This window comes from Pangasianodon hypophthalmus, chromosome 19 (genome assembly GCF_027358585.1).
Source record: "Pangasianodon hypophthalmus isolate fPanHyp1 chromosome 19, fPanHyp1.pri, whole genome shotgun sequence".
In the NCBI taxonomy this organism is placed as follows: domain Eukaryota; kingdom Metazoa; phylum Chordata; class Actinopteri; order Siluriformes; family Pangasiidae; genus Pangasianodon; species Pangasianodon hypophthalmus.
This window is the reverse complement of record NC_069728.1, coordinates 12521236-12536209: the sequence shown is the minus strand read 5'-3', so window position 1 is coordinate 12536209 and position 14974 is coordinate 12521236. Positions and strand designations below refer to the sequence as shown.

General features: G+C 38.0%; 1 protein-coding gene across 3 annotated transcripts in view; it reads left to right on the top strand.

Moving 5' to 3' along the window:
* The window catches only part of LOC113532050 (disks large-associated protein 2), a 133995-nt gene that overhangs the window by 118725 nt on the left and 296 nt on the right, over positions 1-14974 (top strand). For all 3 annotated transcript variants that reach the window (XM_053242141.1, XM_053242143.1, XM_053242142.1), the window contains exons 7-12: positions 1075-1421; positions 2636-2721; positions 5348-5745; positions 5964-6055; positions 9813-9965; positions 12276-14974. The exon at positions 12276-14974 is cut by the window's right edge and continues 296 nt beyond it. In XM_053242141.1, coding sequence (XP_053098116.1) covers positions 1075-1421; positions 2636-2721; positions 5348-5745; positions 5964-6055; positions 9813-9965; positions 12276-12494 — 1295 coding nt within the window. In that variant the 3' untranslated portion in view covers positions 12495-14974. The remainder of the gene's footprint in view (positions 1-1074; positions 1422-2635; positions 2722-5347; positions 5746-5963; positions 6056-9812; positions 9966-12275) is intronic.

Here is a 14974-nt window from a genome sequence, read left to right as displayed (position 1 = left end):
TACTGTATGTGGCAGTAGAAGAGATGGTGAGGGTAATTTGATCAATGTTGTACAAGTAATGTCTGGGAGAGCTGGCAAATAGTAGGGAGCACTGCATCAAGAAGCACTTACATTTGCCTGGTGATCTGTCATATTTCTCAGGAAGACCCATGCAGAGTGCATTTTTGTGGTTTTGTTGGAGGGCTCATGACTCCTTCCGGCGTGGCTTTTCTGTGGCAGATTGGAAAGAGTTTTTGCTGCTGAGATTTGATGAAGCAGCTGGACATGTTCTCTGAGTAACTGGCCCTGAGAAGCTATATCTAAGATCAGTTCCCGAGATCAGGGGATGTATGCTTTAACACTTCAAAGAGAGAGACATTCAAAACAAAATAAAATTTTAGATTAAAATTAGTAATCAGGGAGTAGTCAGAACCAAGGCAACCACAGTGAAAGTAGGGCAGAGGACAATCCAACGAACAAAGTAAGAAAATGGCTAAAGGGTTAAACAAGAAAATAATGAAACTCATTACTTACACAACTGTAATATTTTGCAAAACTTTTCTATGAATAAAGGTTCTTTGCCTGTTTATGTACTAGAGAGTCAGGAAATTAAGAGAAGTGGAATTCTGGAGATTGCAACCACTGCTGTCAGGGAGGGATAGTGTCCTGATTTGGTAGTACAGTCTTAGTAAGGGAAGCATTTGAGCTTACATTACTTATTAGTTACATAAGTCTAATATGCCAGTGCAGAACTCGAGAAGCAATACCAAATATATCTACGCTGACTGAATATATTTTGAGTACAAGGACAATTACTCTTCATTTGGCCAAATCACTTCTCTTGACCATTCATTCATGTGTGCACTAATGCATTGGTTTGGGACACTGGTTTGTATAGTCATCATTTTTATATGTATTTGATATCAGGTATGTTGGACAAGTTACTAAATGCTGATTTGCTATATCAATATCCTGTATATCCTGTACATCTAGCACTTCTGATTGTGGTTTTGGATCCTGAAATCCTCTTCTCATTATGACAGTGTGATAATTGTTTGGTCCATGTTTTGTCCCACCCCCTCTTATTATATCCAGAACCAGCAGTGACGTTCACTCCGAGCTATAAGAAAACACCTCCTCCGGTTCCTCCACGCAGCGTAACAAAGCCGCTGATCTCGGTCACAGCTCAAAGCAGCACAGAGTCCATGCAAGATGCATACCACGAAGGCCGTTTACCCCGCTTGCCCCGCAGCAGGGATGTCTGGGGGAAATACGTCTCCACAGAGAGCTTGGACAGCGCCAAGGCGCTCACGCTGGCCACAGAAGGCAGACGGCTGGTATCCACAGGCAGCTATACATCAGTGCAGACCTGTGATAAGGCCGTGCTCGTGTCAAAAGCAGAGGAATACCTAAAAACACCGCGTTCATCTATAGGAATACAGGTATACAAATTCCACTTCTACTCATTTATAACTGTCATTGTCACCCCATCTATCTAAATATATAAAATACAATGTAATGAAATATCCAATCTCTGTGTGACCACAGTGTCACACACAGGACAATACACAACTACAAAATATACAAAACTACATAGAGTTAACTACACTGTGTAGGAGGTCCTGATATTTCTTTCTTCCTGGGGTGTGCAGTGTTTTATTATACTATGTCCCCTTAATTAGGCTCTTAGATTAGCAGGACAGATATAGCTAATGTCTTCATATAGGATTAATATTTAATAATTAATTCATATTTAATAGCATTCAATTTAGCTTTTGTAAATTATATAATAATAATAATATAAAAATGTGTCACTGTCTGCAGCAGTTGCAAAGTCAAGATTTCTAGGTAACTTAATGGTAAATTGTGGCTAGACTCATTTTTGCAAGATCTTTAAACGTTATAAGGATCTTATAGTTTAGTCTAAATGAGCAAGTGTAATGGCAGTATAAAATATATATTGTAGCTGTAAACTGAAAAAGAATTATAGCTACACTTTGAATGGTTAATCATATCTCCCTTCCCCAGGAGATTGAACACACAATACCTCTGTTCATTTTTTACAATTTGTGTGATTAATGGTGTGTTTTTTCATTCGTTCTCTCAGGATCGCTGACTCTCAGGACACATTGTTCAGCCACACATCTATCATCTATCATCTATCATCCACACATTCCTACCCTACCTTGACCAGCTCATCTGGCACTCATGGGACAAGCTAAAACTGTTGGAATGTTCTATCGTTTTTGAGGATTTTTTTGTATGATTACTGCCAATTCCCACCCACTAGCCAGTTCTCCCCTATCATAGAGGGTAAGGGCTGCCTATGTCTCGCAGGAGCAACAAACTGCTGCTCATCCAACATCACAGAGCAGCCAAAGCCTAGGACAGTGCTATTATAACTCGTTATCAACAGGCAAGAGAGTAATGCCACAGAGTAATGCTATTCTTCCCACCCAGAAAGCAGGGCCGATTATGCTCTATTGAACTTCTGGCCACAGATAACTGTGGCATTGATGCAATTCAAACTCACAATGTCCTGACATCAGAAAAAATGCTCTTCTGTTACAACTCTCAAGAGCCCTTGAATGTTTCATCACTTTGTTGACTGTTTCTCTCCTCCTTTTCTTTTTTTCTCTCCTGATCATTTATTTAGGTGGAAGCAGTCACAGACTCAGAAGCAGAGAGTAAAGGTCTGCCACAGTATCAGTCAGTGGGCATCCAGGTGGAGGGCGAGAAACGGTGAGGCCAGTGTCCCTGACACCCTAATAATAATAATAATAATAATAATAATAATAATAATAATAATAGCATTATTATTATTATTATTATTATTATTATTATTATTGTAGTTGTTGTTGTTGTTGTTCCCCACTATTGTACCATAACTAACAATTTTGCAGAGATGCAGGGTTAATACATGCTTCCTTCATCATGTGTGTAGCTGAGCACTGTGCCATTTACAAAACATTACTGTACTGCATACACACTAACTGCATGATGGCTATGGCTTGTGCTGAATAGTCACACATATACAGTATATGGAATGCTTGACTGATTATAAACACACTGGAAGGGATTTGTCTGTTTTCCTTTTAATGAATATTATCCTTTAATTACACATGCAGAAATGACACAAGCACATGATTTTCATGCTTTACGGAGGGGCAAATTACATGGCCTTATGGTGGTTAAGACATTTTGAGGGATTTACATCAACATTTACATTACATCAACATTTACATTTACAACAATGGGTTTATACAGCAGACAAGTTGATATCTTTGTTACTACATGGGTTTTCTGACAATTCATAGCATAGTTTTCTGACAATTCATAGCAGTTGTATACTTGGGCAAACTATATAATATGAAATATTAAATCTACTTAACTACATTTTTTTCTATTTTCATATTAGACTAGTCTTCAGGGTGCATGCCTAGTTCACATTTCCTAACAATGGGCCTCATTTATCAGTCTTTTAGTAAAGTTGTGTGTAAATGTTTGCTTAAACCAAACTGAACCAAAAGTCACCGCCGGATTTACAAAAGTTTTGAAAATGCTGATTTTCTTCGTACCTGCATGTGTATGTTAATAAATGCCAATCACCCATAAATTTCCAAGTGCATGCACAGCACAGCTGATTTAAATTTAGTAACGCCCAAAAAACTCCATAAAATTTTAAGTGCACAGACAGAACACAAAACAATCAATGAGGGTAATGCCTGAAGAACAGAAGAGGAACTAGTTTTTACTCACTACTATGCCAATAGAAATATTTAATGTTACATAATGTTAATAATAATAAGCAAGCGCTAAATCTTCCATCAGCTGGGACATTTGTTTACGACTTATGGCTATGAACAGACAGACTGGCCTGTCCTCCGTTTATATGGTGCCATTTCTTTTGTCATAATTGAATGATTAGTTTTATTTGTCTTAATTTATGGGTTTGTGTTGGCTCGCTTTCTTTATTTTTTATATTCTTTAATTAATGCCAATAATATAAACTGGTTTTCACAAAATGTTCTTGATAGTATTCTTAGTCCCTTACCTAGTGAACCTAGTGTTTTTGATAGAGACTCGAAAGCTCTTCTATAAGTCAGTCTGGATAAGGGCATTTGCTAAATGCTGTAAACATTAAAAAAAATAAGCCATTTAAACTCAACAGCATATTCCATATAAAAAAGTGCAGTAATCCATGCAGATTATATTTGAGGATTTGAAGTCGATCAAGTCTACATTTAGGTTTACATTAGTTTACATTAGTTACATTAGACTACATTAGTTGGTCTTCTTACATGCAAATCCGAATTTACTTCCGGATTTACAAGAATTTCATAAGTACCACATTTCTTGTGTAAGAGCTCATACTAATGATTTACGCAAAAATCCATTCGTGTCTGGCTTGATAATTGAGCTACAATGTTAAAAATGTTTTTATTGGCGCCCCCAATTTGCAAAAAAGAAAAGTGTTCAACCTACTGTCGAATCCCAACGATGCCACAGCTATCCATGGCCCGGAGTTAAGAGTGCAAAATTGACGGTGCTATCTGGGTGAGAAGAATGGCCTTATTGTCTCTTCCCTGTCAATCACAGAGCCTCTAGGCAATCTGTCGGCTCATGTATGCAGAACAGGGCAGATAGCACTTTCCTCTGAGTGTGTTACGCTGCCCTGTGATGAAGCATGAGCAGCAGATTGAAAAGATGCGGCGGGTTAGAGTAAGTTAGTGGGTCGGAATTGATCAAGACTATAGGAAAATGGGGGATTCCAAAAAAAAAGAAGATTTTATTTATTTTTTTTACTTTTCATTGCATTCCATTTGTATTTATTTTACTGATAGTTCATGTGGATAAAATCTCAATACCAAAGCTCTGAATTCAGTGTGGCTTCTGGGATGCAGCATGTCTGAAAACTCTAAACTGTTAATATGGGTGATTAAATATATAGTTAATCTATCATGGCATATTTGGTCTTTTTCATTTGCTTTTTTAGTTTTCTATGGGCAATTTATAGCTTATAAATAAAGAACGCTTATAACCGCGTGTTTAGCAGCCTGGAAACTACCTAAATCATAACACACCTCAAAAGACATTGTTTTTCTAGGCAATACCAATTCTGCATAAACAATTTCAAAAAATACTGAACAACTCAACATAGCCAATTAAGGCGTGATGATTTAGGCATGCAACTTACACAATGCTAAACTAGTAGCTATTAGCTTCCTGTATTTGTTACTTAAGACAACAAACATGTCATGGCTGATTGACTGACTGCATTTCAGGTAACGGGGAAAGAGTTTGATTGTTCAGTTTTGGCTAAGCTTTTCCTAATGTTTTAAAGCGTGCTTTGTGTGTCTCCTCTCAGGCATGGGCGTTTTAAGCGATCGAACAGCGTGACAGCAGCAGTGCAGGCCGATGTAGAGCATGAGCTGTTCCGATCAGTGGAGGATAAAGTAGTGCAGTTTGGCGGCTTTCAGAGGCACTCAGAGCCAAGCTCTCCTGCGCAATACAGCGCCACGCGCACTGTGCGCACACAGGGCATCTTCACCTACCGAGATGATTACCGAGCCCCGAGTGGGCCACCGAGCCCACGTCCCACGGCCTGGGTCGAGGAAGCAGAAGAAACAGAAACAGGCCGGGTGTCACCAGCACGTGCTGACGGCAGCTGGTACATGCAACTACTGCACAACGAGACCAAGCGCATGGAGGCCTGGTGTAAAGAGATGGAGCGCGAGGCCGAGGAGCATGAGCTGTCTGAAGAGAGTAAGTCACTCACACACACACACACACACACACACACACACACACACACACACACACACACACACACACTACAATCCAGAAACACACAGCCAAATTCACATTATTTTATCATGCTGTATAGAATTAAGACTTAAAATTCAGTGATGTATTGTGGGAAGGATCTGATAAAAACATTAAAAGTGGCCTCTGTCCCTCTTTGTCTTGTCACTGTGCCTCAGTTTTAGGGAAGATCCGGAGTGCTGTTGGAAGTGCACAACTCCTCATGTCACAGAAATTTCAGCAGTTTTACTGGCTTTGTGAGCAAAACCTGGTAAGAGCAAACTTAGTTCATTACTTAATAATGACAAGTGTTTAATAATTTAACAGTATATACTGAAAAACATACAAAATTTGTTTTGTATGTGTTGTTTGATTGTGGTAGTGCTCTGACAAATAGATATCATTACAGTACTGTGCAAAAGTCTTAGGCACCCTATATTTTTTAGTACAAACTTTGTTATAGATTTGTATTTTATGACTTCTACATTATCGAGTCAGTACAAAAACATTTCAGAATTCAAAACATTAGTTTTCCAGCACAAAATTAAATGTTACAGAGCAATGTTTGTATGGCAGTAAAGAAAGCAGCATATTACGTAAGAGACCACTTTTCTGACAAAAATACATAATGAAGGCTGCTGGGTTTTGCTGCAAAAATAAGAAGCAAGTGCAACAGTCAAAGTCTCCAGAAGAACTGTGGCTGGTTCTGCAAGATGCTCAATAAAACTTACAGCTAATTTCCTTATAAAACTGCAGACTACATAAGACTACTATTTTTTTTAAAGCAACAGGCTCACACCAAATATTGACTTTGTTTGACTGCTCTTTATAGTATTTTTTTAAATGGAGAAACATTTAATTTCATTATTTTTGAAGGCATCATTGCTCTACAGCATTTCTTTGCACATACCTAAGACTTTTGCACAGTACTGTACATCACAGAGGTCTATACTTTTACCCTCTTCAGGAAATCCAGATTCTATCGGTATGCAATTAAGAGATGCTCCATTGTAAATGCCCCACCTCCTTGCCCTGTAAAATGGAGGAAGAAGTTACATGTCATTAAGGAGCTTAAGACATATTTTGTGGTGTTTATAGTCCTTTTGGCCTTCCATACACAAACAGAAGGAATGAGGATTCTACTTTCCCCACCACCTTGCCCTGGTAAACTTGTGTTGCTGGAGTCATAAAACAGAATGACTTTCTTGTCATAGCACTGGTATGATAAAATTAAACTGTATCTTCCTCAATCTTAAGCTTATAATATACCGGATGTGTTAAAAAAAAAAAACAATTATGCAGTGTCTAATAAATAATAAAGTGTCTATAAATAAATGTATTATATGGATTATAGAATGTGCAGTGTTGCCACAAATAGTATTGTTATGTACATTAATGAAATGTAAGATATGAAAGATATTAATAAAGACAGATCAGGTGTGGCAATATTCATATAAATGAATTGTGCAAATCTGCTAATGGCAGAGCTTTAGTCTCTCTCTCTCTCTCCAAATTCATTTATATAATAGTTGTTATAATAATAATATAATAATAACAATAACAACAATGGCCATAAAAGCAATACTAGTGCTATGATGCTACTATATTATCATATGGTAATGATAGTAAGGATACTAAGAATATACTAAGATACTAAGAATAAAAATATATTTGTAACAATATACGGATTCTAAGCAAGGAGGGAGTAAGAGGGAGCTCTCAATACACTGAGATACTTAAGAGCACACTTTGCCTTGACATACACTGATCAGCCATAACATTAATACCACCTGCCTAATATAGTGTAAGTCCCCCTTGTGCTGCCAAAACAGCTCTGACCCTTAAAGGTCATCACAAGACTCCACAAGACCTCTGAAGGTGTGCTGTGGTATCTGGCACCAAGACATGGCCTCCATGGATCGGGCTTGTTTGTCCAGCACATCCCACAGATGCATGATCGGATTAAGATCTGGGGAATTTGGAGGCCAAGTCATCACCTTGAATTCTTTGTCAGGATCCTCAAACCATTCCTGAACAAGTTTTGCAGTGTGGCAGGGCACATTATCCTGCTGAAAGAGGCCACTGCCATTAGGCAATACCATGGCCATGAAGGGGTGTACTTGGTCTGCAACAATGTTTAGGTAGTCATAGTTGTTTCAAAGTAACATCCACATGAATGCCAGGACCCAAAGTTTCCCATCAGAACATTGCCCAGAGCATCACACTGCCTCTGCCGGCTTGCCTTCTTCTCATAGTGCATCCTGGTGCCATCCCTTCCCCAGGTAATTGATGCACACACACCTGGCCGTCCACATGATGTAAAAGAAAATGTGATTTATCAGACAAGGCCATCTTCTTCCATTGCTCCATGGTCCAGTTTTGATACACACATGCCCATGGTAGGCACTTTTGGCGGTGGACAGGGGTCAGCATGGCTACTCTGACCGGTCTGCGGCTACACAGCCCCATACGCAGCAAGCTGTGATGCACTGTGTGTTCTGACACCTTTCTACCATAGCCAGGTTTAACTTTAGCCCAGACCAGATGAGCTAGCCTTCGCTCCCCACGCACATCAGTCAGACTTGGGCACCCATGACCCTGTCGCCGGTTCACCGGTTGTCCTTCCTTGGACCACTTTTGGTAAGTACTAACCACTGCATACCGGGAACACCCACAAGACCTGCCATTTTGGAGATGCACGGCCCCAGACGTCTAGCCATCACAGTTTGGCCCTCGTCAAAGTCGCTCAGATCCTTACACTTGCCCATTTTTCCTGCTTCCAACACTTCAACTTCGAGAACTGACTGGTCACTTGCTGTCTAATATATCCCAACCCTTGACAGGTGCCACTGTAACAAGATAATCAATGTTATTCATGTCACTTGTCAGTGGTTTTAATATTATAGCTGATTGGTGTATAACCCTGCTAATTCAGAGCTTTAGCTGGCTTTTAAATTCACAGAGAATACTGTGTATTGCGTAAACTATTAAAATGTTTATATGAAAGCAAACTTGAGTATTCCGAGATTTAGAAGAAGCTTTCATTTGTGTGGTTGGTTTTGCTTGCTAATTAGTTTTTTGCACACTAGTTGGCTCGCCCTAGATGCATCCCTCAGACCTGAAAAGCCAGTAATGCAATATAAGCAGTGAGTTTTGAGTCTCAAGTCACTCCAAATCCTAGGCTTAATCCTAATGAAAATTAATTCATAGGCCAAGCATAAGACATCACACAGTAAACCATGATATGCTGTTCTTCACTTTTCATCTACAAGTATTTGGCTTATGTTTGGTTTACATTTTAGCTTTCTGAATGATCCCACTTCATAATCATCCATAATCATAAATCCTCCACTGCCCCTCTAACACAGGTTGTTGGTTCCCAAGTTCTTGGTCCTCTACTATTACCCTACTATTATTATCTCATTTTATTTTTTTATGATCTGAAATCATGGTTGATCAGTGACAGCTATCTTAAATGAAATAAATTTCACTTTGTTCTCTCTAAACTCAATAATTTTTAGTTAACTTTTTTTTTTTTACATTATTCCCACATACAGTTTTGCACTCAAGTCTCCATCAATGAGCATTTGATAACTTCAACAAAATAGACTTCATGTGTAAACTATAACTGTGGTTACACACTTGCTCTTTTTGACCATATAGTACACAGTTATACCGTATTTGCTAACATCCTTATTCAAACCAATCACTCAGCACGCATTACACCTGAATTCCAACAGTTCCACTACTATCACAACTTAGAAACGTCTGCCTCTCACATAAACATACTCTCACATATAAGGTTTTGTACTGCAGGCCATCTCCACAAGACATTAACATTAACTTCATAAAAAAGTAATCACAGATTATTATTTTTATTTATTTATTTATTTATTTATTTATTTATTTATTTACATTTTTTAAATACAATTCCCATCACTTAAATTCACTACTTCTTGTCAATTTAAAATGACCAGGATAACTGAAAGCCTTTATAGCTGGTCATTTTGTGTTGTGTGTTTGTGTAGGACCCGAGTGCAATGCCCCGACCCACGGCTCAGGATCTGGCTGGATTCTGGGATCTGCTGCAGCTCTCCGTTGATGATGTCACAGCCAAGTTTGATGAGTTACAGAAGATCAAGAGAAATGAGTGGAGAACTGTGGAGGAACCGGAAGAGAAGGCCAGTGCTTTATGTAGTGACTTTCTCAACCCTCTTACAATATAGCCTCAGTTTTTGTGCTGACTACAACAGTGTTTGTCCTCATTTCAGTGATTAATAAATAGTATGACTGCAAAGTGGTCCACAGGACCAGAAGTATCAACAAATAAAACCTAATCCATTGAACTATTGAAAATTAGGGCCTTCTTTTAACTTTAATATGAAGATCTTGAGTGAACAGACAACATAATTTTTATTTCCTTGTCATAGTGACAGGTGGTGACAGTGGTGCAGTGGGTAGCATCGCCACCTTTGTGCTTTGGTTCACATGTTCTTCCCGTGTTCACATAGGTTTCCTCCACGTTGTCCAGTTTCCTCCAACTGTCCAAAAAAATGCAGTTCTGCAGTTAGCATTGAATCCACCGTGACCCTGCCCAGGATAAAGTGTATACTAAAAATGAATGAATGAATGTCTTAGTAACCAAATGTCGTGTATTTCCTGTGACATTTCTGTAATTTTCACTTGCCACAACTTGTTCTCAAAAATATACCTCCCATCCCCCCGAAAATATTTTATCCATATAGATGCTCACATTTATGTGCACACACCACTGTATATGCGCAAACACAAATCAGACAGATCAACCATTTGTCATACGAGTAATTGAAGTAAATTGCCTAAAACCATTTGGCCTTTTTTGTTAGTAGGCAGAATCCAGAATATACACAAGTCAGGGACTTATTACTTGTTATACTTACATTTGGAATTCCCTGTAAAAAAAAAATGACTGGCATAATCATATTAACAGAAGCCAAGAATGGCCTGCTGGTTGTGGTATATGTGTGTATGCACCACTATGTAAATGAAGGTATCACATAACTAATTCTGATTGGTCAGAAGGTGTTGAAGGTGTTGCAGAATTCTGTTAAAGACTTTTAGTATTAATAATAATCAACAGTAGTTATTGTACTATATATAATAACCACTATAATGCTAATGGTTGCTTTACAGATGCTATACTAGTTTCTCAGTAGATCATGCTGCTCACAGGATGTGAGCAATGTTAGAGTTAGAAACTTTACTGATAACTCATCTCTTATTATGATAGCGACAGTAACTACATAATTCCATACAGTAACTCCATAATTATAAAAGACCACAAAAAGTGGGAGAGAAATACAAGCAATCTGTTTAAGCATGAAATAATAATAGAATTATAATGAATGTCTTCATTATGCTCATCATCTCTTTACATACAACAATAACTGAGTAGATTACAATCATTCCTGCAACTTTGAGGACACATTCTCCATTTCCCTTAATTCTAATATTGTTTTTTTTAATTACTCTAGCCGTTTATTGTTTTAGCTTTTCTTCAGTTATTATTTGTTTCACAGAGAAGAGTAATGGCCTCACTGTTTATAATAAGCTTCTGCAATGGGCCTTTTCTGGGAGTAATAAAAGCTCATAGTTCTGTTCAACTACACTTAAGCTGACAGATTGCTGGATTTCAGTGTCCCAAGGCTTCGTTTTAAGGTTAATTGAAAAAAGGATATTGAGACCAAAAGTACAGTATTGGGGAATATTGTAAACCAAGATAGTTGCTAATGATCTTGTTATGAAAGATTTTAATTTACTTTTATGGCATTTGGCAGATGCCGTTATCCGGTATGACTTACAATTGTCTCATTTATACAACTGAGCAGTTGAGAATTAACGGCCTTGTTCAAGGGCCCAACAGTGGCAGCGCAGGGATTTGAACACATGAGCTTCTGATCAGTCCAACATCTTATCCACTTCTCATATTTAGGCATGTATCTTATGTTATTGATTTATTTAACAAGGACAAATAATCAACATCAGTATTTATGATGTAAATGTGTCAGATCTAGCCAGATGGCTAATTTTCATCAGCCGTTTTTAGTATGTAAGGACATCTACCTTACATGTGTGATATGAAGAAAGAACTTATTTGATTATTTGTCATGTAGAGTACAGTACAGTGAAATAAATTTTTCATTAATAATTATTTTTTTCAATAATAAAAATAAGTCCATTCCACTCCACCACCCACAGCAACTATCATTAATATCAATTTCTTTCGGAAATGATGTTGAGAAGACAATGAAATATTAATGCCAATAAAATCTAGCTTATTGCCACTCTGAAGCTGGGATATTTGATGTGTTTATGTGGCCTAGATAGTAAGTTGCGTGGTTTGGGATGCATCCACAGTGTCAATGCCAATTTAGACCTCCTCTTTTTCTGCACAATGCAAGCACAGAATGCAAAAGTTTTATTTGATCATTTCTCTTGTATTCTTCTTCCAGGAGAGGAAGTGGCCTCCTCCAACAGTGAAAAGGCAGCCTAAAGGGCGTGGCGCCGGATTGACACGTGACAGGTCTCTGGATCTGCAGGACCGACAGAGGCAGGAGGCTCGACGCAGGCTAATGGCCGCCAAACGAGCTGCTTCATTTCGCCAAAGCTCAGTCTCGGAGAGGGCGGATAGTATAGAGATTTATATACCGGAAGCCCAGACGCGACTATGAAATGCACGATTACTCATCCTGTCACCTGCACGTGCTGCTATTACACACCCTGTTTACACAGGTTCACGCCCAAGCACCCTTAATCACTCTTAAACACATTCCTGAGCTCTCTAAGTGCACCTGTAATCTTGAACATGTTTCTCCACTAATCCGAGAGGCTTCATCAATTTATAAGTGCTCTGTCTGATTTTCTCTGAAACTCTGTGCTCTGCATAGTGCACTACTTTGGAAGTGAGCTATTTTATAGTTATGACTGAATGCACAGGGGAGAAAATCCAGTGCATTCCCACAATGCACTGCAATTTGTATGTGATGCCTTTTGTTATTTCCTACATGCAAAGTCTTTATGTTCAAGTGCGCTTCTATTGATAGCTAGCTAGTCAGCTATCTTGAAAAAAATTTAAAATTTCTTCCTATTATTTAAAAGTAATGAAAAAGTGGTTAGAGATAGTATTTATGGCCGGTTCACTGACTACTAAAGTATGTTTTATTCGGGAAAAAAAAGAGATCAAAAGTGACATTTTCTCTAGCCTGATGAAATCAGTAACAAGGAAAATCAGGTATAAAAGGGTTTCTGGAGCTCTCACTTGTAATTGCCACATGACAGGAGGCTCATGCTTGTTTCATGATAAATTCTGATAATGCAGAAGAGGCAGAAATACTAATACATTATTGAATACTACTAAAATACTAAACTTATACTATATTTAAACAATACTGTAAAAGGTTATTTTTTGTAGACCTGTAGGTCAATTCCTGCATTTAAGTGGATTCATGTTAAAACTCCAATCACACTGCACTAGGGTTCACTGGGAAGCGGCCTGAGATCACATCCAACAAACGATTTCTGTTCACACCAGGGATCAATTCAAAGGGAATAAACACGGCATACGTACATGTAAGTGTCCTTATCCTGTTTAGTGAAGTTGCTAGCAAATGAAAGTTGATCTCCCTGGTGATCATGGTAAATGTCTCAATCAACATGACCCTGCATCATCTCTTCTGAGTTTTTATTTAAAAAAAAAAAAAAGTTCAATTAAATTGTCCTTATTTAAAACTTTTAACAGACATTTAAAAGCCTTTAAGGGTACAGTTTGTATATATATACAAATATAATATTGGAGTACTAGAACTGAGGAAGCTCTTCAGTTGAGTGGAGAAATGTCTTCAAGATTATACAGTAATACAACTCGAGTTGCTTTGACTCATTACATTTCAAACTGTCCTGGATGACTGAAAACCTTCAAATTCATTGAAAAAAACATTGCAAAAAAAAACAACCTCAGAATGGCAGCCCCTTGTAGATTCAACTTTAAGATTAATCAGAGTTGGCCATGGAATGATAAGCGTAGAAGCTCGGTTTGTGCTTTCGAAAACATACAGGGTGAGAAATCTTACTGACCTCATCTGCAGTGTGTGTGTCTACAGCTAAAGCAACAGTTAAGCTTATGGACATGGTAAAGAATGTAACTTTGGAAAAAGGGCACTTGTTCTGTTGGACAGCTGAGATTCGAGTGAGTGAGGTAGCCTTTTACATCAATCATCTCAATTTGAAACAATGCTCTATTTATCCTTTTACAAACTCTATATACTAAATAAAAAGAGAATATATTCAGATTTTATATTATATTATAGTATAGTATATTACACAATGCATTTTTTGCACCTCAAATGAATCCTGTTTGTATTTCCAAGGGAAATGTTGTTGACACTCACACGATTAATGTTGCAGTTGAATTGCAAACAGAAGGACGCGGCTTTATGGATTCATGCTCACGGACATAAAAACCCCTGCAGACATACATATACGAGGATGGCAATGATGTGAAACAAGATTTTGTTTTCATTTGCATTTTGTGCAATGCTCCTCTTCCTCAAGGTCTTACCATTTCTGATGTAGTCTAATGGACATACAGGTACAAAGAGACACTTGAATAATATTCAACTAATGTCTATGGTGCTGCTTTATACTCTGAAATAAATTTCCTCACCCGGCCCTTATGATCTGCACAACACCATCATCAAGCTACGGAGTTTTTAATAGAGATATTGACATGCTTTTGATTAAGCATGTTTGGTGCAATCACGCGTGCTGAGCCCTCTGTCGCCTTTAACATAAAACAAAAAGAAAGACACCCTGGAAATGGGCAAAAAAGACTTATGATCTTAAATTTCTAAGGGCATTCATGACCAGGTATGTGCCGATAACTGTGCACAGGGTGGTTACTTTGTATTTCCCCAAAAAAGAGGTCAGTTAATTTTCTTCCATGCTATAGAGATGTTGCTATAGCAGCCATTAACATGTTCTCTTCAGTTGTCCTAAACTAAATTTGGTATTGATTTCAATTACATGATCATATCCATGTCAGAAACATGAAGCTATAAAAATGAGCATTATGTGTCTATAAAATAAAGTTCTTCATCTTTGATAAGTGTTATGAGGATCTGGTACATGTTAATCTGGTAATGTTAGCTAGCTA